Here is a 22,704-nt window from a genome sequence, read left to right as displayed (position 1 = left end):
TTATTTCTGCTCAAACCTTTATTTCCTTCCTTCTGTTTGCTTCTGCCTCCCAAGTGGCTGAGACTATAGGCCATGATACCATGCCCAGTTAATCAAAGTATTTTCTAATTTCTAGCCTGGGCGTGGTGACTCATGCCTGTAATCCTAGCACTTTGGGAGGCCAAGGCAGGCAGATCATTTGAGGTCAGGAGTTCGAGACCAGCCTGGCCAACATGGTAAAACCCCATCTCTACAAAAAATACAAAAATTCAAAATTAGCTGGTCGTGGTAACACATGTCTGTAATCCCAGCTACTCAGGAGGCTGAGGCAGGAGAATTGCTTGAGCCTGGGAGGCAGAGGTTGTAGTGAGCCAAGGTCACACCACTGCACTCCAGCCTGGGGGACAGAGTGAGACCCTGTCTCAAATTAAAAAAAAATACTTTCTAATTTCTCTTGTGATTTCTTCTTTGACCCATTGGTTATTTAGGTGTGTACTATTTAATTTCCAAGTATACGTGAATTTCCAAAATTTCCTTCTGTTGTCGATTTCTAAAATAATTCTGTTAAACAATTTTGTTGTGACTGGAAACACATTTCTGTGATTTCAGTTATTTACTTATTTATTTAGAGACAGAGTCGGTCTCTGTCGCCCAGGCTGGAGTGCAGTGGGATGATCATGGCTCACTGCAGTCTCAACCTGCCAGGCTCAAGCAATCATCCCACCTCAGCCTCTCAAGTAGCTGGGACTACAGGGCCATATCACAATGCCTGGTTAATTTTTAGATATTTTGTAGAGTCAGGATCTCACTATGTTACCCACGCTGGTCTCGAACTCGTGGGCTCAAGTGATCTTCCTGCCTGAGCCTCCCAAAGTGCTGGCATTTTAGGGGTAAGCCACTGCTCCTGGCCTCCTCCTCCTCCTCCTTTTTAAAAATTTCTACTGTAGAATTTTTTTTGGTTATGCTTCCTTTGTCTTCTTTTAGCTTGCTTAAAAACCACAACTTCTTCATATTTCTTCCCGGGTCAGTTTCCCTTTAATTTGTTTGATGATGTACCTCCAGTCTTATTACAGAATTTTTATATCCTTAGGGAAGAAAAAATATCCAATCTTCCTGCACAATTGGTTCTTCAGTAGGTGTCTGGCAGCTGTCAGTAAAGCCAAAGGCTGGCCTGACGCTTATGTTCCTTTAATCATAGTGTCCGATGGTGACTTTTTATTTATTATTATTTCTTTGAGACAGTGCCTTGCTCATGTTGCCCAGGCTGAAGCACAATGTGTGATCTCAGCTCATTGCAACCTCTGCCTCCCAGGTTCAAGCAATTCTTCTGCCTCAGCCTCTTGAATAGCTGGCATTACTGGTATGTGCCACCATGCCTGGCTAATTTTTGTGTTTTTAGTAGAGATGGGTTTCACCATGGTGGTCAGGCCGGTCTCGAACTCCTGACCTCTGGTGAACTACCTGCCTTGGCCTTCCAAAGTGCTTGGGTTACAGGCATGAGCTACTGTGCGTAACCTGGGTGGTGACTTTTTAATTACTGTACACACTGCTGTGGCAATGTATTTCCTGTGCCTGGCTCAGTACCTGGCAAGGAAGAGGCACCTAGCAGGTGTTATGAGTGTGTAAGTGAAAAAATGACTCATTCTGCTCATGCCTATGATATTTATTATTTATTTATTTCCCAGACACAAAAACCAATGGATCACGGCCTATGATCTTCATTTGTAATTTATCTTCTCCATTTTCATTTCATTTATATTCTCAATTGCATGTGTTTTAGTGCTCTTGTCTTTATGAAATGCATCCTATTTTTAATATAATAGACTTGTTTTGTAACTTAATGAGTTTATCATAGTTCTACTTTTTTAAACTGTTGATTTTGAAATAATTAAAAACGTATAAATTTTATAAAAGAGTGGTAAAGAGGACTCTGATATACTCTTCATCCATATTTGTCAGTTGTATCATTTGCTTTATTATTTGATCTCTGTGAGTATACAGATTTTTTTTTTTCAGCGATTTGACAGTGAGTTGCAGACCTGATGCCCGTCCTGAATACCTCAGTGTGCATTTCCTGAGGACGAGGTTTTCACATAAACAGTACAGTGATGAAAATCAGGGAATTTGGCAGTGATGTATTCAGTACCTTTATCTACCCTCCAGACCTTTTTGCATTCCACCAGCTGTTCCAGTACAGCAGTTGTATTTCCTGACGCAGGAGCCCGTCCCAGATCACGCACAGCACTGAGTGTCCATCGCACTTAGTATCATCTCAGCCTGTCTTCGTTTTTCATGATAATTGATGTTTCTGAAGAATATAGGCGATTTATTTTGCAGAATGTTCTCACTTTGCATTTGCCCGAAGTTGCTTTATGATTATGAGATTTTGCATTTTGGCAGGGTGGAGGGAGAGGTGAAATAAGTGATTCATTGTGCATTAAATCAGAGGCACATGGGGTTCATTTGTCGCATTCCTGGTGAGGATAACTTTGATAATTGGTTAAAGTGGAGTCTGATCGAGTTTTCCACTGTAAAGTTACTGTTTTCCTCTATGTAAATAGTAAGTAATTTGTGGGAAATACTTTGAGACCATGTGTACATCTTGTTTGTCAACACACTTTCACTTCCTGGTTCTGGCATTCAGTGAAGAATCTCACCTGAGTCAGTTATTACTGTGATGCTGCCAAATGGTGATTTTCTAGCTTCACCATTCCTTACATGCTTATTAGTGTTTTACTATAAGGAGGAGCTTTTTTCCCTTTCTTTTCTCCTTCTTTCCTTCTATCCATTCATCTATTATTATTATGGACTTACGGATCATTGTTTTTTCAGTGGGTTCTAATCCATTGCTGTTATTCTTTATTTTGTAGTTCATTGGCTAGATTTGGCCAACGCATCTCTTCAGGACGACCCTTGTAACCTTTCGACCTGTTCCTCAATCAGTTATTGAATACTTGTTTACATTCAGGCTCAAGATATTTTAGGTACAGGCTGGGCACGGTGGCTCACACCTATAATCCCAGCATTTTGGGATTCTGTGGCAGGAAGATCACTTGAAGTTAAGAGTTCAAGACCAACCTAACCTTGTCTTTACTAAAAATACAAAAATTAGCTGAGCGTGGTGGCGGGCGCCTGGAATCCCAACATTTCAGGGTCTGAGGAAGGCAGATACCCGAGGTCAAGAGTACAAGACCCATCTGACAAACATGGCAAAACCCTGTCTTTACTAAAAATACAAAAATTAGCCAAGTGTGGGTGGTGGGTGACTGTAATCCCAGCTACTTGGGAGGCTGAGGTAGGAGAATCGCTTGAACCTGGGACATGGAGGTTGCAGTGAGCCAAGATTGTGCCAGTGCACTCCAGCCTGGGTGACAAGAGGGAGATGCCATCTCAAAAAAAAAAAAAAAAGATATTTTAGGTTTGTTTTGTACTTTCCCTGTCCCAGCTCAGGAATCGGACATTTCTCTAAGGAATTTTAGTTTCTTTTGCTGGAGAGTGGTATTTAGAAACCAAGGTCTGGTCAGTAAATACGGTCATTGCTACTGAGGTTTATTGATTCTAGGCCCTTTGAGAACTTCTGCTGTTATGTAAACTTCATACCAACTTCTCTCCAATTACAGACCCAAATCCCAGAGTTCTTGCTGTTCTCCCCCTGTTTGACTTTCACATCTTCCTTCTCCACCAGGGAGAAACATGACTCCCAAGGACATCAATATAGTTACTTGCTTTCTTAGTCCTACAACATGTAACCAATATTGCTGTAAAAACAAACCCCTACATGGAGTTCAAGGACTGGTTGTAGTTCTTTTGGTCATGAGACAGGATAAATACACAGGTGCTGCAGTTAGAGGTTACTTGGATTTGTTCTTTAAAGCTCCCTGTCAGTGTGATTACGTTATTTGAAATGTAATTATTTATGTTTCTGTATCGTTAGTGGGTTTCCCATCTTTGTTGATTTAAATTTTTTATTTTTTATTTTTACAGTTCTCTGAGTTACTGTTTTATATTTCAAAATCTGTATAAAAATTTTTTTTTTTTGAGATAGAGTCTCGCTCTGTTGCCCAGGCTGGAGTGCAGTGGTGCAATCTTGGTTCACTGCAGTCTTTGCCTCCCAGGTTGAAGCAATTCTCATGCCTCAGCCTCCTGAGTAACTGGGACTACAGGTACATGCCACCTTGCCTGGCTAATTTTGTATTATTATTATTATTATTATTTTTTTGAGATGGAGTTTCGCTTTTGTTACCCAGGCTGGAGTGCAATGGCGCGATCTCGTCTCATGGCAACCTCCACCTCCTGGGTTCAGGCAATTCTCCTGCCTCAGCCTCCTGAGCAGCTGCGATTACAGGTACACACCACCATGCCCAGCTAATTTTTTGTATTTTTAGTAGAGACAGGGTTTCACCATGTTGACCAAGATGGTTTCGATCTCTTGACCTTGTGATCCACCTGCCTCGGCCTCCCAAAGTGCTGGGATTACAGGCGTGAGCCACCGCGCCCGGCCTGTATTTTTAGTAGAGATGTGGTTTCACCATGTTGGTCAGGCTGGTCTTGAACTCCTGGCCTCAGGTGATCTGTCCACCTTGGCTTCCTAAAGGGCAGGGCTTACAGGCATGAGCCACAGTGCCTGTCCAAACCTATATAAAAGGTTAACATGGTTCCAAAAGTCAAAACTATATAAAAAGGGTTAACCAGAGAAGTGCTACTTCCTCTCCTATTCTTTTATTTTTGGAGACAGGGTCTCATGCTCTCACCCCGGCTGGAGTGCAGCAGCATGATCACAGCTCACTTCAGTCTTGACCTCCTGGGCTCAAGCGATCCTCCCAGGTAGCTGGGATCACAGGTGTGCGCCACCATGCCTGGCTAATTTTTTTGTGTTTCTTTTGAATATGGGATTTTGCCACGTTGCTCAGGCTAGTCTTGAACTCCTGAGCTCAACCCAGGATCCTTCCTTTGCCCCCCAAAGTGCTGAGGTTATAGGCATCAGCCACTGTGCCCCGCCCCGCTTCTGTTCTTTCCACTTCGTTTCACTACCCTTATAGGTAACTACTAATATCATTTGTTCTTGGCTTTTCCTTCTTCTTTTTCTTTCTTTTTTTTTTTTTTTTGAAAAAATAAACACATTGTTTTTTTTTTTTTTTGAGACGAAGTTTTGCTCATGTTGTCCAGGCTGGAGTGCAGTGGCGCGATCCTGGCTCACGGCAACCTCCACCTCCCAGGTTCAAGCAGTTCTCCTGCCTTAGCCTCCCAAGAAGCTGGATTACAGGCATGCGCCACCATGCCCAGCTAATTTTGTATTTTTAGTGGAGACAGGGTTTCAACATGTTGCTCAGGCTGGTCCTGAACTCCTGACCTCAGGTGATCTGCCTGCCTCAGCCTCCCAAAGTGCTGGGATTACAGGTGTCAGCCACCGCACCCGGCCACATTGATGTTCTTAATTCTTTTTCTTGTGCAAAAGGTAGGATATTACATATATTCTTTTGTACTTGTTTTATGTTTTGTTTCGGTTGCTAATGGATCCTGGAGGTCAACTCATATCAGCTTATGGAGATTTTCTTCATTCATTTTCTCAGCTGTGTGGTAAACTAAGTGTGCAGGTACTACTGCGTTTTATGTTACCAGGCTTCAACATATGGATGTTTGTTTCCAGTGTTTGGTAGTTACAGATAATACATCAGCAAATCACATTGCATAGGAGTATTTTTGTACCGTTGAAGGTGTATCTTGAGTGTAAACTCCTAGAAGTGGAATTACTGGGTCAGAAAGGAGACATACATGTGGTGCTACTAGATTTGGCCAGAGTCGTCTTCATAAAGGTTCCATTGTTTGCATTCACAGCAGCAGTGCCTGCGAGCATTTCTTCCATAGATTCACCAACACAGTGTGTAGTCAGGCTTTTAAATTTTTGCAACTTAGATATGTAACAAATGGCATCTCTTACCATTAATGAAGTTGAACATCTTTTTAAATGTTTAAGGGTCAGTTTTTTGTTTGTTTTTCTTTTATGGATTGTCTGTCCAAATCTTTTGGTCATTTTTTTTTTTCTGTTGGATTTTCAGTTATTTTTTTCTCTTTTAATTTTTATGACCTTGATATATGTGGAATATGAGCTCTTTGTGATATACATTGCATATAGTTTTAAATCACATTATCATTTATGTTTTGGCTTTGTTTATAGTAATCTTGCTGCATTTTAATGTAATCGAATATATTAATCTTTTATTGCATTTAGGTTTGTATGATAGAGAACATTTTTCATTGTCCAGGTTTTAGAGGAATTTACCCGTGTTTTTTGAACTTCTTTTAAGGTTTTCTGTTTTATGTTCAGATCTTAGATCCATTTGGAATTTCCTCTTGTGTCTCCTGTGAGGCGTGGGTTTTATTTTGTCTTTTTTTCCCCAGGTGGCCACCCAGGTGTCCCAGGACCATTTTTAAACAGTCTGTCTTGGCTCCAGTGATTCCAGGCGCCATGTCCTGATGCCGGAGGACTTGATCCCACACTGCCGCCTGTGGACGCCCTGTCTTCCTGCCATTCCTCTGCTGGATGGAGTCCATGGTGCCCATGTAGCAGGGTTTTTGTTCTGTAGTTGGACGGCAGGTGTTTGTGACCCAGGCTGGTGCTAGCCTGTTAGCCATGGCTGAAGTTATTGCCACATTGGTTCTTGGTGTACCTAAGCCCCTTTTGTTCTTCTCTTTAGGAGAGAAAGGTTTGGCTTTCTCTCTTTGGCCTCATCCATCTCTGCTTTCTTCCTTCTTTTTTTTTTGCTTTATCTTATCTGTATGTCTGGGTTTCCAGTTTTGTGCCTTGTGTACAGCCTTGTGCATGGCAGCAGCTCACTACGTACGTCTTTAGTGGATGATGAAACCATTGTTGGATTGATACTTGAGAACCTTTGTGGTGGTGCCTTTTTCAGCCTCCCCGTCCCTGTGACTTCTCCTCCATGCCATTTCTTTGTGTCTCCTCCTGTCTAGGTCTCAGCCTCCTCTGGCATTGATTTTCTGCCTATAATCTACAGGCTATGTGTCTTGACAGCTCTGGTTCACTAGTTCATGATGACAGCTCTGGTTCACTAGTTCATGATGACGTCTCATGCACTGTCACAACTCTACAGATGCCAAGGAAGATCAAATCTATGGCTTACTAGTGTTTTTAGAAATTGTTACTCTTTTGTAGAATAAAATTAAATTGGTCCGACTCACTAAGCTCTCTTGGGAGCTATGCTCTTGTTATTTTCCTATGGTTTTTATTGTTCTTGGTTGCTCCACATAGAAATTTTTCCTCTGGCCTTTATATTGAAATTTAGTTTAATGGCTGGGTATGGCGGCTCACACCTGTAATTCCAGCACTTTGGGAGGCTGAGGTGGGCGGATCACTTGAGGTCAGGAGTTCAAGACCAGCTTGGCCAACATGGTGAAACCCCATCTCTACTAAAAAAACAAAAATTAGCGGGGCGTGGTGGTGGGTGCCAGTAATCCCAGCTACTTGGGAGGATGGAGCAGGAGAATTGCTTGAAACCAGGAGGTGGGGATTGTAGTGAGCCAAGATTGCACCACTGCACTCCAGGCCGGGCAACAGAGCAAGACTTGGTCTCAAAAAAAAAAAAAAAAAAAAAAAATTAAGTTTATCAAATTAGCCCTCGTGACTGGAGATGCCCTTTCTTTTTTTTTTTTTTTTTTTGAGACGGAGTTTCGCTCTTGTTACCCAGGCTGGAGTGCAATGGCGCGATCTCGGCTCACCGCAACCTCCGCCTCCTGGGTTCAGGCAATTCTCCTGCCTCAGCCTCCTGAGTAGCTGGGATTACAGGCACGCACCACCATGCCCAGCTAATGTTTTTGTATTTTTAGTAGAGACGGGGTTTCACCATGTTGACCAGGATGGTCTCGATCTCTTGACCTCGTGATGCACCCGCCTCGGCCTCCCAAAGTGCTGGGATTACAGGCTTGAGCCACCGCGCCCGGCCTTGGAGATGCCCTTTCTTTAAAAGATGGAGGGAGCACTTGTTTCTTCTTTGTGGCAGGGGATTTCCCTCTAATGCTTTGATCATTTACTTCTCAGAGAAGAGATGAGATACCATATGAAGAATGAAAAATCCACCTCATTCTAACCCCCGCCAACCATTTCTCTAAGGGAAAAAAAAGAGTAAAACTGAACAATGTAAAGATAATTCATTAGCGCTAATGAAATAAATCAAGACTCCTTGCCACTTACTAAATATTAACTTACACTAGAAACAAATGTATTATAAGCATGAAAAGCACATAAAGCACCCCACTTCTGTGGTTAAGAACATAGGCCCAAGATGGCTTCTGCTTTGAGTCACCAGCTCTGTAATTGTGAGAACTAGTAAGGAGATTGAACTTCTCTAGATCTTGGCTCCTCACCTGTAGAGATGGGGTACACTAAGTCTACTCTCATAGGGTTGCTGGAGATGATGACACGTGTGGACATTCCTGACTTAGGTCCTGCTTTCCACTAAGTGTGGAAAAATGTCGCTTTTGCCCCGATGGCCTTATAACAACTCGTGTAAATGCTCACCGCGCCGGGGGATGCCTGGTGCCTGGGGGATGGAATTCTCAATTCTCTGACTATGCACAGTTGATATCACCAGGTCTTGCTGTTTTGGATCTATTCTTTAAAAAGTACATATTTGAGATATGTTTTTCCAAGTTTGCCCTTTTTTTCCTATTATTATTTATAGTTCTTCCCTCTAGTTTCTTGCTGTGATTTTCACAAAATCAGCAGGAAACAAAGTCCTGAACCACCTGCCTCTTTACAGTTCTGTTCCAGCTCTTTCTTCCCTTACTAGAAGAGGATTTTGCGCATGAAATGCTTTGTTCCCCTTTTCTTAGAGTTCTCTACCCATTTGTCCATCCACCTCTCCACTTACCTGTTTATTCTTCTGTCTTGTTCCAAAAAGCATTTGAGGCAGGTTATAGAATTAGAGAACAGACAATACGCAGATGAAAAAACTGGACCTAGGTTAGAAAACAAGGGTGAGAAGTGAGCCTGTGAGGGCAGTGAGGGGTGTGAGATGCATGTCCCTGGCCTTGTGAGGTTATAGAGATGGGTGGCAGGCTCATCCCTGAGCTTCCCAGTGGCGCACGGGAAGCAGGATTTGTGGGAGATGCTTACTCTCTGTAATCTAACCAAGTGGTTTCGGGGAAGTCAGGCTTTTCCTGCTATTGAGATTTTGGAGAATATTTTTTGAGTGTTCTGTGAAGTCAATGAATATTTTGTCTTTATTTTTTTTTCTGCCAGAGTTCTCTGTGTAGTTGGTTGTATTCTTTAAATGGAAGTTTCTCCAAAATGCTTGCCCATGTGGGTTTGGTCACTAGGAAATCAGATACTTCTGCTTATTGATAGGAGTTGGTCAGAAATAGAAAATGATAGACATAGAAAGCATACTATCAATTATAATTTGTTTTTGAATGCCGTATGGTTCAGAAAATGCTTTTGCGTAGTTGATCTCCTTTGAGGATGCGGGTGGTCCCTTGCTAGCATGAAGAGCTTCAAGCCGTGAGAGAATGTGCGCTGACTTCACCATTGCCTTCAAGACAATTGAGCTAGTTACTGTAAATATGTTACTTTTATGTAATGCATTTCATGTTCTTCAATAAAAAATTCCAACAGAGAGGAAAACTTATTCTGAGTTAATTAACATTTAATACAATGCTTTGATAGCAAGGCTATTATAGGAAGCATAGAAGCAGTGAAGACTAAACACTTTCATTATTTAAAGTTCAGTAGGCCACATCTAAGTTTTATCTGATTCATGCCCTTCTTTAAACTAACAAAGAAATAATAGAGTAAAAGCAAAAGATTATTTCTTTTCTTCCTCTCGGTTTGCAGGTGCCCTCACCACCAATGGCATCAATCCCGACACCAGCACTGAGATTGGACGTGCTAAGAACTGCCTTAGCCCCGAAGACATAATTGACAAGTATAAAGAGGCCATTTCCTATTACAGCAAGGTAATTTTATTGATTTGTGAATTTTTTACACAATTGTGTTGTTTTAATCAGAAGTTCCCATTTTACATTGCGTAATGCGGCAATATCTCTTAATTATTTGTTTCTGTAAGTATTCATGTCTTACTAGCTAATGCACAATACTATATGCCTAAAATGTTTTCTGTTTCTTATTCAAAACTGTGTAGGTTTAGTATAATAAATTTGGAAAAGGGAGAAAAAAGGCTACCATGGCCCCAGTATTCACAGATAATGATTGTTAATATTGTATATCTATTTTCTGGTCCTTTAGTCAGTGTATATTATTTATATTTTAAGAAATGGAGCTAGTTTACTTACTTACTATGTGGTGACCCATGTCTTCCATTTGGCATAGTATGCGTTTCTCTCTGCTGTTGAAATCTTTTGTGGCATAATGTTCAGTGACCCGTAGAAGCTTCCATCTTGCGGAGGCACCCTTCTTTTTAGTTTGGATTGAAAACAATTTCGAATTCCAAATGTACTTACTAAAATACTGAAAAAGAAAAGTTGTGCAAAAGACTGACATGCCTCCTTTACCCTCACTAACAACTTGGTTTATTGATTATCAACAACTCAGTCCATAGCCTTCATGACCTTTATCTATGCCTATGAGATATACACACACACACGTGCATGTATGCACACATGCAAGCACACACATGTATATCTTATTTATGAAAATGGGATTATATTATGTTATATCATAGACCATGGGTGTACTGTCACCTCTAGAACTGCTTGCTTCTTTCAGATAGCGTGGAAAGGTTTTCTAAAATGTGGATATAGTCACGTGTTCATCAAGGCATTTTGTGATGCTCCTAAACACCACCTAGAACGAGATGAAATGCCTGCTCTTACAGATTTCACAGCTTGCCTTAATTTACTTAATTATTCTCTTGTAGATGGATACTTAGGGTTTCTCACTTTTTCACTGTGAATTAGAAAAAAAATGCTTTAGCAAACATTCTTGCCCCTATATTCTTGTGTTCTTGTATCAGTATTCCATTAGGTTCAATTTTTCTAGAAATTTATCCTGGATGTTAACATTTATTTATCATAGGTTATGTTCAAGTTACTCTCCAAATTCCTCTTCTAATAGACAATGAAAAGATGTAGAATCATTTATTTCACCAGTGCTGTTACTGATTATGTTTTATTTTCATTTTTTCTTCCCCCACTGTAAACAGTTAACTGATAAATGTCCCTATAGATACATCTTTTTGGATTGACTTTTTTTTAAGGGAACAATTCCTAGAAGTTGAGTTGAGTTAAAGAGTATACTTTTTTTTTTTGGCCAGGCACAGTGGCTCACACCTGTAATCCTAGCACTTTGGGAGGCTGATGCAGGTGGATTGCCTGAGCTCAGGAGTTTGAGGCCAGCCTGGGCAACATGGGGAAACCCTGTCTTTACTAAAATATAAAAAATTAGTCAGATGTGGTTGCATGCATCTGTAGTCTCAGCTACTTGAGAGGCTGAGGCTCAAGAATCACTTGAGCCTGGAGGCGGAGTTTGAGGTGAGCTGAGATCACACCACTGCACTCCAGCTTGGGCTGCAGGGTGAGAGTCTGTCAAAAAACCCCAAAAAGTATACGTTTTAAAAAAGAGTTATATATTCCTATATTGTCCTCCAAAAAGGTTATTAACAAGTTACTCCTCCATAAATGTTAGCTATTATTTAAAAAAAATATTTGCCAATACAGCCGAGTGTGGTGGCTCATGCCTGTAATTCCAGCACTTTGGGAGGCTGAGGCAGGTGGATTACTTGAGGCTAGGAGTTTAGTATTATGCTTCGAAATGCTTTTTTTTTTGAGACAGAGTCTCACTCTGTTGCCCAGGCTGCAGTGCAGTGGCACGGTCTGGGCTCACTACAACATCTGCCTCCTGGATTCAAGTGATCCTCCTGCCTCAGCCACCTGAGTAGCTGGGACTACAGGTGTGAGCCACCACATCCAGCTAATTTTTTATATTTTTAGTAGACACGGGGTTTCACCATGTTGGCCAGGCTGGTCTCAAACTCCTGACCTCAAGTGATCTACCCACCTGGGCCTCCCAAAGTGCTGGGATTATAGGCGTTGGCCACCATGCCCGCCCTGCTTAGAAATACTTTCTTAACAATAGAATTAAACTCTTTTCTTCAGTTTTTTAATCTCTAAAATGGGGATGGTAACAGTACCCATCATCTCATAGAACTGTAGTTAAGCTGAGATAATATATGCAAACATATATTTATATTCACTATCATTAGCATTTAAAATAATTTTTATCATTATCTATAATTTGTTTTGTGTGTATTATGACATAAGAATACAATTTATAGTTTTCAGGTCATTATCTCACTGTCCTACCATGATGTATTGAATTCATATTTTTTTCTCTTTGATTTGAATTCTCACCTGTACTAAATACTTTCACATACTTGTGTCTATTTATTAACTGTTCATTCCTTTCTATGAATCTCTTTTCTTCAGCACCATATTTTATCTGTTTTAGCAGTTTACTTAATATCTCAAAGTGTTTCTTTCTTTCTTTTTTTTTTTTTTGGATACAGGGTTTTGCTTTGTTGCCCAGGCTGGAGTTCATTTCAGCCTTGATCTCCCAGCTTCAGGTGGTCCTCCCACCTCTGCCTCCCTGTGTGCTGGGACCAGAAGTGTACAATACCTTGCCCAGCTAATTGTGTCTGGTATTTTTTGTAGAGGTGGGGTTTTACCATGTTGCCCAGGCTTGTCTTAAACCTCTGGCTCAAGCGATCTGCCTGTCTCAGGTCTTCCAAAGTGCTGGGCATGATCCACTGCACCCACCTTTTTTTTTTGTTTTGTTTTTTTGGAGACAGGGTCTTGCTCTGTTGCCCAGTCTGTAGTGCAGTGGCACGATCACAGCTCACTGTAACCTCAAACTCCTTGATTCAAGCAATCCTGTCACCCTCAGCCTCCTACCTCACTGCCTCACTCAGATGACCGAGTATCTGTAACAACAGGTGCACGCCACCATGCCTGGCTAATTTTTTATTTAGCTAATGATGGAGTCTCTCTATGTTGCGCAGGCTGGTCTGGAACTGCCGACCTCAAGCAATCCTCCCACCATGGCTTCCTGAGATGCTGGGATTAAAGGCCAAAGCCACTGCATATAACCTCCCAGAATGAAACGTATTGAAAGCCCCTATCAAAATTCCAATCTGATTTTTTTAAAACTTGAACAAATTATTTTAGAATTTTTGAGGAATAATAAATTAAGTATTCTAGCCATGAAAATTTGGTTAGGAGGAAAGAATTAAAAAAAAAAAAGAGTTTGAGTTACAGGCAGTGGCTCATGCCTGTAATTCTAACACTTTGGGAGGCTAAGTTGGGAGCATCATTTGAACTCAGGACTTCCAGATCAGCCTGGGAAACATGGCGAAACCCTGCCTCTACAAAATATGCAAAAAAATTAGCTGGGTGTGGTGGTGCACACCTGTTGTCTCAGCATCCAGGGAGGCTGAGGTGGGAGGATCACCTGAGCCTGGGTGATTGAGGCTGCAATGAGCTGTGATCACACCATTACACTCCAACCTGGGTGACAGAGCAAGACCCTGTCTCAAAAAAATTTTTTTTTCATGGTTTCATTTTAAATAGCTTTGTAATGTACATTAAAATACGTAAATTTTACCAAAAATATGTGGAAAAATTTGCAGTGACTTTTATTCTCACTTCAATAGAAACTGTTTTAAAAGTTTTGAAGGAAAAAGAGTATTTCCATAGAATCAAGTCCCTATGTTAGTATTTTCTTGTGTTATAAAACAGTATATACAATTGATAGATTTCTTACTTCATTGTTGGTATTGAAATAAGTATGAATAGCTTCTTTTTCTGATCGTCTGTGATAACACAGATTATATATATGTCATGTGTGTGGAAAGGGAAGGAATGAAGCCCACCCTTTCTGGCATAGTAAGTATAAAACTGGTTGTCCCCCCTTATGCATGATTTTAGTGAGGAGGATGACCAGTTGCTCCTTTGCTTTTTCGTGGTTGGTAAATAGACTGCATGTTCACGAGCAGTGATGCCATGCCAGGCCTCTAGTGGGTCTCAGCAAAGGCTTGTTCGTTATATGCATTGGTTTTCACATGCAAAAGAATATTAGTGTGTTACTCCTCCCAATCTCCGTTTCTCTTCAGGTACTAGTATGCATGGACTTAACTTCTATAAAGGCTTTCTTTAATTTTAAATTAAATTATGTGACATCAGATTAAAACCACTCCAGCTGCGATAATTAGGAAAAAAATAAAAAATAAAAAAGGTTTGGAGTAGAAAAGAAAAATGCAGAATGGCTAGCATGGAAGATTTTGCATTGGAGGCTTGGGAGGGAGAAGGTCACTGGAGGGAAGGAAGGAGATCCATCCATCTGAACTCTTCTTTCATTTATTTATTTTATTTATTTTTAATTTTTTTGAGATGGAGTCTCTCTCTGACACCAGGCTGGAGTGCAGTGGTGCGATCTCGGCTCACTGCAACCTCTGCCTCCTGGCTGAACTCTTCTTTTTTGGAAGAGTTCTGGAACGTGACTCCTTCCTCCTTTCCATGTTCCCGGGTCTGGGGCCACACGGTGTGTAAGAGGCGCTGGGGGTGGCTCTCCTGGCTTCAAGCCAGGAGAATTGGGGGTGAAGCTTAAGAAAGACTCCTCGGTTTATTGCGTAGTCGAATGAAGTTCCACAAAGCCTTTTCTGTTCCAAACGCCCTCATTTGTTCTTCATCTCAGGAACCATAATAGGAACTGAGAAGTAGGAAGAAGCAACTCTGAGACAAAATCAGAAAGCATTGAACACACAGGGAGTCAGATTTTTTGCAACTAAATAAAATGAATTTACAACAACTGCATTAAAGCTGCAGGTGTGAGAGTTTCTAAAAATGTTTTAGAGTACTACAAGGGATGATAAGCAGAACCGAATAGCAAAGTATTCATTGATAACATTTTGAAATTTTGCAAAATAGCAAGCTACTGTGGTCATATTATTATTATTATTATTATTATTTTTTTTTGAGACGGAGTTTCGCTCTTGTTACCCAGGCTGGAGTGCAATGGCACGATCTTGGCTCACCGCAACCTCCGCCTCCCGGGTTCAGGCAATTCTCCTGCCCCAGCCCCCTGAGTCGCTGGGATTACAGGCATGCGCCACCATGCCCAGCTAATTTTTTTTTTTTTTTTTTTTTTGAGACGGAGTTTCGCTCTTGTTACCCAGGCTGGAGTGCAATGGCGCGATCTCTTGACCTCGTGATCCACCCGCCTCGGCCTCCCAAAGTGCTGGGATTACAGGCTTGAGCCACCGCGCCAGGCCCAATTTTTTTTGTATTTTTAGTAGAGACGGGGTTTCACCATTTTGACCAGGATGGTCTCGATCTCTTGACCTCGTGATCCACCCGCCTCGGCCTCCCACAGTGCTGGGATAATAGGCTTAAGCCACCGCGCCCGGCTTTGGTCATATTATTTTAATGAATGCATACACATTGATGCATTCTTAGATTCACTCAGCCCCACCAATCTCTTTTGCTCCTATAAAGGATAGACTTTCTCACAAATTCTCCAGCCTTGGTGGGGAGGTGTATTAGCCCATTTTCATGCTGCTGATAAAGACATACTGGAGACTGGCAACTTACAAAAAAGAGGCTTAATTGGACTTACAGTTGTCTGTGGTTGGGGAGGCCTCATAATCATGGTGGAAGGCAAGGAGGTGCAAGTCCTGTCTTACATGGTTGGCAGCAGGCAAAGAGAGAATGAGAAGAGGACTCGAAAGTGGAAATCCCTGATAAAACCACAGATCTAGTGACACTTATTCACTACCACGAGAACAGTATATGGGGGAAGCCACCTCCATGATTCCATTATCTCCCACCAGGTCCCTCCCACAACACATGGGAATTATTGGAGTACAATTCAAGATGACATTTGGGTGGGGACACAGAGTCAGACCATATCATTCTGTCCCTGGCCCCTCCAAATCTTATGTCCTCACATTTCAAAACCAATTATGCCTTCTCAAAAGTCCCCCAAAGTCTTAACTCATTTCATCAGTGACTCAGAAGTCCATAGTCCAAGGTCTCATCTGAGACAAGGCAGGTCCCTTCCACCTATGAACCTATAAAATCAAAAGCAGGCTAGTTATTTCCTAGATACAGTGGGGGCGTAGACTTTGGATAAATACAGCCTTTCTAAATGGGAGAAATTGGCAAAACAAAGGGGCTACAGGCCCCATGCAAGTCTGAAACCCAGTGGGAAAGTCAAATCTTAAAGCTCCAAAAAGATCTCCTTTGACTCCATGTCTCACATCCAGGTCATGCTGATGCAAGAGGTGGGTTCCCATGGTCTTGGGCAGCCCTGCGCCTGTGGCTTTGCAGGGTACAACCCCCATCCTGGCTACTTTCACTGGCTAATGTTGAGCGTCTGTGGCTTTTCCAAGCACATGACACAAACTGTCGGTGGATCTGCTATTCTGGGGTCTGCAGGACAGTGGCCCTCTTCTCACAGCTTCACTAGGCAGTGCCCCAGTAGGGACTCTATGTTGGGGCTCTGACCCCACATTTCCCTTCTGCACTGGCCTAGCAGAGGTTCTCCATGAGAGCCCTGCCCCTGAAGCAAATGTCTGCCTGGACGTTCAGGCGTTTCCATACATCTTCTGAAATCTAGGTGGTGGTTCCCAAACCTCAGTTCTTGACTCCTGTGCACCTGCAGGCTCAACACCACTTGGAAGCTGTCGAGGCCTGGGACTTCCACCCTCTGAAGCCACGGCCCAGGCTCTATATTGGCTCTTTTCAGCCTTGGCTGGAGTGGCTGGGACACAGGGCACCAAGTCCCTATGCTGCACACAGCATGGGGACCCTGAGCCGGGCCGGCCGGTGAAACCACTTTTTCCTCCTAGGCCTCAGGTCTGTGATGGGAGGCACTGCTGTGAAGACCTCTGACAGGCTCTGGAGATGCTTTCCCCATTGTCTTGGGGATTAACTTTTGGCTCCTTGTTACTTATGCAAATTACTGCAGCTTGAATTTCTCCTCAGAAAAGGGGATTTTTCTTTTCTATCAAATTGTCAGGCTACAAATTTTTCAAACTTTTATGCTCTGTTTCCCTTTTAAAACTGAATGCTTTTAACAGCACCCAAGTCACCTCTTGAATGCTTTGCTGCTTAGAAATTTCTTCTGCCAGATACCCTAAGTCATTTTCCTCAAGTTCAAAGTTCCACAAGTCTCCAGGGCAGGGGCAAAATGCTGCCATTTCTTTGCTAAAACATAACAGGAGTCACCTTTGCTCCAGTTCCCAACAAGTTCCTCGTTTCATCTGAGACTGCCTCAGTCTGGACCTTATGGTTCATATCACCATCAGCATTTCTGCAAAAGCCATTCAACAAGTCTTGAGGAAGTTCCAAACTTTCCCACATCTTCTTGTCTTCTTCCGAGGCCTCCAAACTGTTCCAACCTCTGCCTGTTCCCCAGGTCCAAAGTTGCTTCCACATTTTCAGGTATCTTTTCAGCAACACTCTACACTTGGTACCAGTTTACTGTAGTAGTCTGTTTTCATGCTGCTGATAAAGACATACCCAAGATTGGGCAATTTACAGAAGAAATAGGTTTAATTGAACTTACAGTTCTACGTGGCTGGGGAAGCCTCACAATCATGGCAGAAGGCAAGGAGGAGCAAGTCACATCCTACATGGATGGCAGCAGGCAAAAAGAGAATGAGGAAGACGCAAAAGCAGAAACCACTGATAAAACTATGGGATCTCATGAGACTTATTCACTACCACAAGAACAGTATGGGGGAAACCACTCCATGATTCAATTATCTCCCACCAGGTCCCTCCCACAACATGTGGGAATTATGGGAGTACAATTGAAGATGAGATTTGGGTGGGGACATAAAGCCAAACCATATCAGGAAGGGTATCTGGAGCCGTGTGCTGGGGGAAGTGCTGTTGTAGTTACTGAGTCCCAGTAACACAGCATTTAGAATGTGATGGAAACATCTCAACTCTTTTTTGACGGAGGCGCTTCCTTTACACCCTGCAGTATAAGAATGCTGGAGTGATTGAGTTGGAAGCGTGCATCAAGGCTGTACGTGTCCTTGCAATTCAGAAACGGAGCATGGAAGCATCAGAATTTCTTCAGAACGCAGTGTACATTAACCTTCGGCAGGTGAGTGTATGTCTCCCTATGAGTGGAAGAGTTACTCCAGTTCTTGTGGAATTTATTCACTGTGAATTCAGCTTATTTCATTCTGCTGAGGTTCAGCATGCCGTGATAAAAACTGTTGAATCTGAACTCTATTTTGTTTTTTTTTTTTTTTTTTTTTTTGAGGCAGAGTCTTGCTGTGTCACCCAGGCTGGAGTGCAGAGGTGTGATCTTGGTTCACTGCAACCTCTGCCTCCCCGGTTCAAGCGATTCTCTTGCCTCAGCCTCCCCAGTAGCCGGGACTACAGGTGCGTGCCACCATACCTAGCTAAGCTTTTGTATTTTTTAGTAGAGATGGTGTTTCACCATGTTAGCCAGGCTGGTCTTAAGCTCCTGACCTCGTAATCTGACCGCCTCGGCCTCCAAAAGTGCTGGTATTATAGGCTTGAGGCACTGCACTGAGCCCTTAACTTGATTTCTAATTAACATCGTTATTTGTATATTTTACTTCTTTCATTTGTGGTATTTAACTTTCAAAATTCAGAACTTGTTGTCCTTTCCAATTTTTTTTTTGGGGATGGAGTCTCCCTCTGTTGCCCAGGCTGGAGTACCGTGGCACAGGCTGGGCTCACCACAACTTCTGCCTCCCGGGTTCAAGCAATTCTCCTGCCTCAGCCTCTTGAGTAGCTGGGACTGCTGGCCTGCGCCATTATGCCCAACTAATTTTTGTATTTTTAGTAGAGACGGGGTTTCACTATGTTGGCCAGGCCGGTCTTGAACCTCCAACCTTGTAATCCATCCACCTCAGTCTCCCAAAGAACTGGGATTATGGGCGTGAGCCACCATACTTGGCTCAATTTTTTTTTTGTTTGTTTGTATGGATAAATAACTGTCTTACCAGCTTTGCAATCTTGAATAAGCTTCATGCCTCTTATCTTCAGTTACTTGCCATTTGTAACCCTGTTTGAGGTGTTGGGTTTATAAAACATGCAGTTTGTGAAAGTACTTACATAGCTCCTTTGACACTACTGTGTCAGATATTATTAAATATTACTTAAATCTGAATCTGAATGGATTTTTAATAAAACAATGATCAAAACCTTTAGTTGTGAATTGATGCTAAATCCTAAAACTGATAGTCTTAGAAGGATTTTAGATATGTAGTTAGTTTAACTTGGATTTTTATAGACAGAGAAACCAAGACCAAGTTAAACAGCTTGCTTAAGGACACAAGAGGAGGATGAGAATATAGGTCACTGTAATTCAGCAGATCCTTAGGAGGGCATCGTGTTAAGGTGGGGGAAAGAGAGGTGAGGCAGGCAGGTCCTACCCTCATCCATCTGACAGTTTTGTGGGAAAGGCAGGCATTGAGCAGTGGGGTAATTGGGAAAAAAATGGAGGCACGGGTGCCAAGGGAGCAAGTGGCAAAAGGATTTAACTTAGTTTGATGGAGGTGGAGGGTGTGGGGGCCAGGGACTGTCTCTAGGGCAGTGAGATTGGAACTGGGCCTTGAAGGATGAATAGGAGCCAGGTAAAGAGGAAATGGGTGAAGGTCATTTGGAAAGAAATGGCTCAGCATGGGTGATTCTCTGAAACAGACAGAGCCCATCACTGGGAGAGACTAAATAAGTAAGAGACGGGGCGGTGGGGGTGAAAGAGGGGGAGATGGAGAGCGAGGGGAGGGAGGGAGGGAGACAGAGAAGGGTAGGGAGGACAGAGTCTGAGCAGGAGGGCTTTCTTGGCCAGGTGAAGCATTTGGGGCTGCTTCTAAAAGGGACTGATGCGACCAGATTTGTATGGAGCCAGGGGAGAGGGAGGGAGGGGGCCCATTGCAGAGGCCCTTGGGGAGCCCAGGCAAGCAGTGCTGACAGCTTCCCTAGAGGAGGGAGGCTGCTGGCAGCAAGGCCAGCCAGCTGGAAATGTGCTTAGGGGTCTATGTGGAAAGGTCAGCGGCCGACTGTGGGATCGGTTTGGGTGGAATGGAGTGTTGCTCCATTAGGTGCCTGACGGTCAGGCTGGGCCCCCAGGAGGGCAAGCTGCAAGGCAGTGGTGGAGGGAAAGGAGAGGTTCTGCTTCGCACATAACGGGAGAGGCGTGGGGTCTGGGGGCCCAGGGGAGAGACAGGGCAGAGGGTAGAAGAGAGAGGAGAGACTTTCAAGTCAGTTTCTATTTTGAACACATAAATAGGTATGACTAATAATAAGACACTTATGTCTCTATCATTGGGATTTCATATATCGAAATGTTGCCATATTGACTACAGAGGTTCTTAATTTTTTCAATTGAGAGCAGATAACCTAAGTAGAAACAAAATAGCAGTTCACCACCATCTCAGAGTTGTCCATGTTTTGGTACTTTATAATGTTTATAGCCACAGTCTATAAAAAGAGAGGTATTTTAGCATGAGAGTCCAGCGCTTGGACTGGATACAGACTGCTGGGGTTGGCGTTCAAGCTTCACTTGCCTTGCAAGACATTTGACCTGTGTGTGCCTCAGTTCCTTCTTCTGTAAAGTGTATTTACCATCCCTGGGACCCCTCATCTCGGCTGATTTCCTAGATTAGATGCTGGCAGGGAGGCCGATAAGTCAGAGTGTCAGCATCACACCAAAGGGAGGGACAAGAATGCAGTAAAGCCAATAAACCGGGTAAAAGAAACAACACAGTCCCTCAGAGCTGTTGGCCACATAGCGTAGGGAAACAGCACCACCGTCGGTAGTGTGTCACCAAGGAGCATTAGGAAGAGGCCTTATCTTTCGGTTTGTGTTGAAGTTTCCAGAAAAGATAGGCAGAAGCGGAAACGTGGCACTTCAAAGTGGAAGCTTCAGTTCCTCGGGCGCCCAGGGGGCAGTATTTGTCTCCAGTGATGCCTGGCAAAGGAACCAACGTCTGGATCATGTGTCTCATCTGACACACTTTTCAGGGGACCTACGAGGGGAGGGGTTCAGTGCTGCCCTGGGCCACAGATTTGCGGGGCTGATGAGGATGTGGGCCCTGTCCCGGAGTCTGATGCTCTCAGTGCTGAGGGTGCAGGGCTTCCTGGAGGAGGTGCTCTCTGAGGAGAATGAAAAGGACCTGGCAGAGTGGGGCTGAGGAGCCTCTGAGCAGAGGGACTGGGTGGAAACATGTGGCTGAGTGTGAGCTCCGAGCACAGAAGTCACGTGGGGGCCAGAGCAGTTTTGTCTGTGAGGGACAGTGTGGGGAAGAGAGGCCTAAACGCAGGGTGAGGTCAGATCCTGCCGCAGGTCTTGCATAGCAGTCATCAGGTGGGCAGGTGCGAATCTCTGGAGGAGTCCAATGTGGGAGTCACGGTGGAGTCAAGCTGTCAAATGGGCTTGGGTTCAGACCCCTGCGTGGCCCCCGTTAGCTGTGAACCTTGAGCACAGTCACTTGGTGCCTCTTAATATTCTGGTCTGTAAAGAAGCGCTAGTGGTCACTGGAAGGACCAGCTTTGCCACTTCCTGTTCAGTACTGTCTTAGTGCCTGCTCTGTAAAGTGACTCTGCAATGGGCACCTGTTATGATCAGATTGAAAGGCATGAGGGGACATCTTTTGTGACAGAGTGGAGGGTGGACTGTGCTTCTACACGGATCCTCTGAAGGCCTGAAGCAGTGGAATTGCAGACAGTTTGGTTGGGAGCCGAGGACAGGGCTTTGAGGCTGGCTTGCCCTTAACAACTGGAGTTGCCTTTGCAAGTTAATGCCGATAAATTGGGCTCGCGGGGAATCTGTTTTCACTGTTGGGTATGGAAACACACATTTCATGGATAAAATGTTTTCACTTAAAATGTGAGGACATTTTGTTCTTTGGAACAGCCTGTCCTTTTGCTGTTGGCTCTTTCTTCCTGTGGACCACTAGAGGTCAGCAAAGGCATGCCAGAAGGGGAACCGCAGCCTCCCGCGCTGGGCGGGCGGGGACAGTGCAGATGTGGTTCCCTGGCTCTGTGAGTTCTCCCCAGCACGAGGCTTGGCTTGAGTTGACTCATCTCCCTGTTTGTTTGCCAGATGAGCAGGCAGCAAGATAATGAGTTCTGGTGGGATTTTATAAGAACAGCAAAGAAGAAGGGTCTGTAGTTTTTCTGAAATAGAACAAGCCTTTGGTTCTTGATCAAGTATGTTCCATTGTAGAATTGATGAGTTGTATCTATTCCTGGAAATTATTTTGGCTAATGTGGAGATTTTGAAAGGAACTGAGATACTATTATTGCAGATTCCTTCTGCTTTAAGAATCCCTGTGCAAATATGAAAACTGATAAATAATACATCTGGATTTAGTGGTATTGGAAAGGGTTTTTTTGTTTGACGGAATTCACCGCAGAGTTGTTCCTCTTTGTGTGGAGGGGTATGGATTGACCTGTCTTTTCTTGAGTTGTTTAGGTGAGTGGTTTGTGATAATTATCTATCTAAGATAATTCACAAATGGCAGCAAATACTTCATTTAATAGCTGTCTACCTATAAATTTATGGGTTGGACTTGTGGATTTTACAGGCAAATAGTGAGGTAGAGGTGAGGTGGAAAAAGCATGGACTTTGGCAACCCAGATTTAGGTTGAAGTTGCTATTTCCTCACGTGCAAACTGGAATAGTTATGTGACCTCCTTATCCTGTTT

The 22,704-nt window shown here is 43.2% G+C and overlaps 1 protein-coding gene across 4 annotated transcripts in view; it reads left to right on the top strand.

Annotated features, from left to right (window-relative positions):
- TRAPPC9 (trafficking protein particle complex 9) overlaps positions 1–22,704 on the top strand; it is a 701,893-nt gene that overhangs the window by 53,217 nt on the left and 625,972 nt on the right. For all 4 annotated transcript variants that reach the window (XM_032246659.1, XM_032246663.1, XM_032246652.1 and 1 more), the window contains 2 exons: positions 9,827–9,948; positions 17,996–18,121. In XM_032246659.1, the coding sequence (XP_032102550.1) occupies positions 9,827–9,948; positions 17,996–18,121 (248 nt within the window). The remainder of the gene's footprint in view (positions 1–9,826; positions 9,949–17,995; positions 18,122–22,704) is intronic.

This window comes from Sapajus apella, unplaced genomic scaffold (genome assembly GCF_009761245.1).
Source record: "Sapajus apella isolate SASKATOON/1434 unplaced genomic scaffold, GSC_monkey_1.0 scaffold3, whole genome shotgun sequence".
NCBI lineage: Eukaryota > Metazoa > Chordata > Mammalia > Primates > Cebidae > Sapajus > Sapajus apella.
The sequence above is the reverse complement of the archived record's forward strand: the minus strand, read 5'-3'. Positions and strand labels throughout refer to the sequence as shown.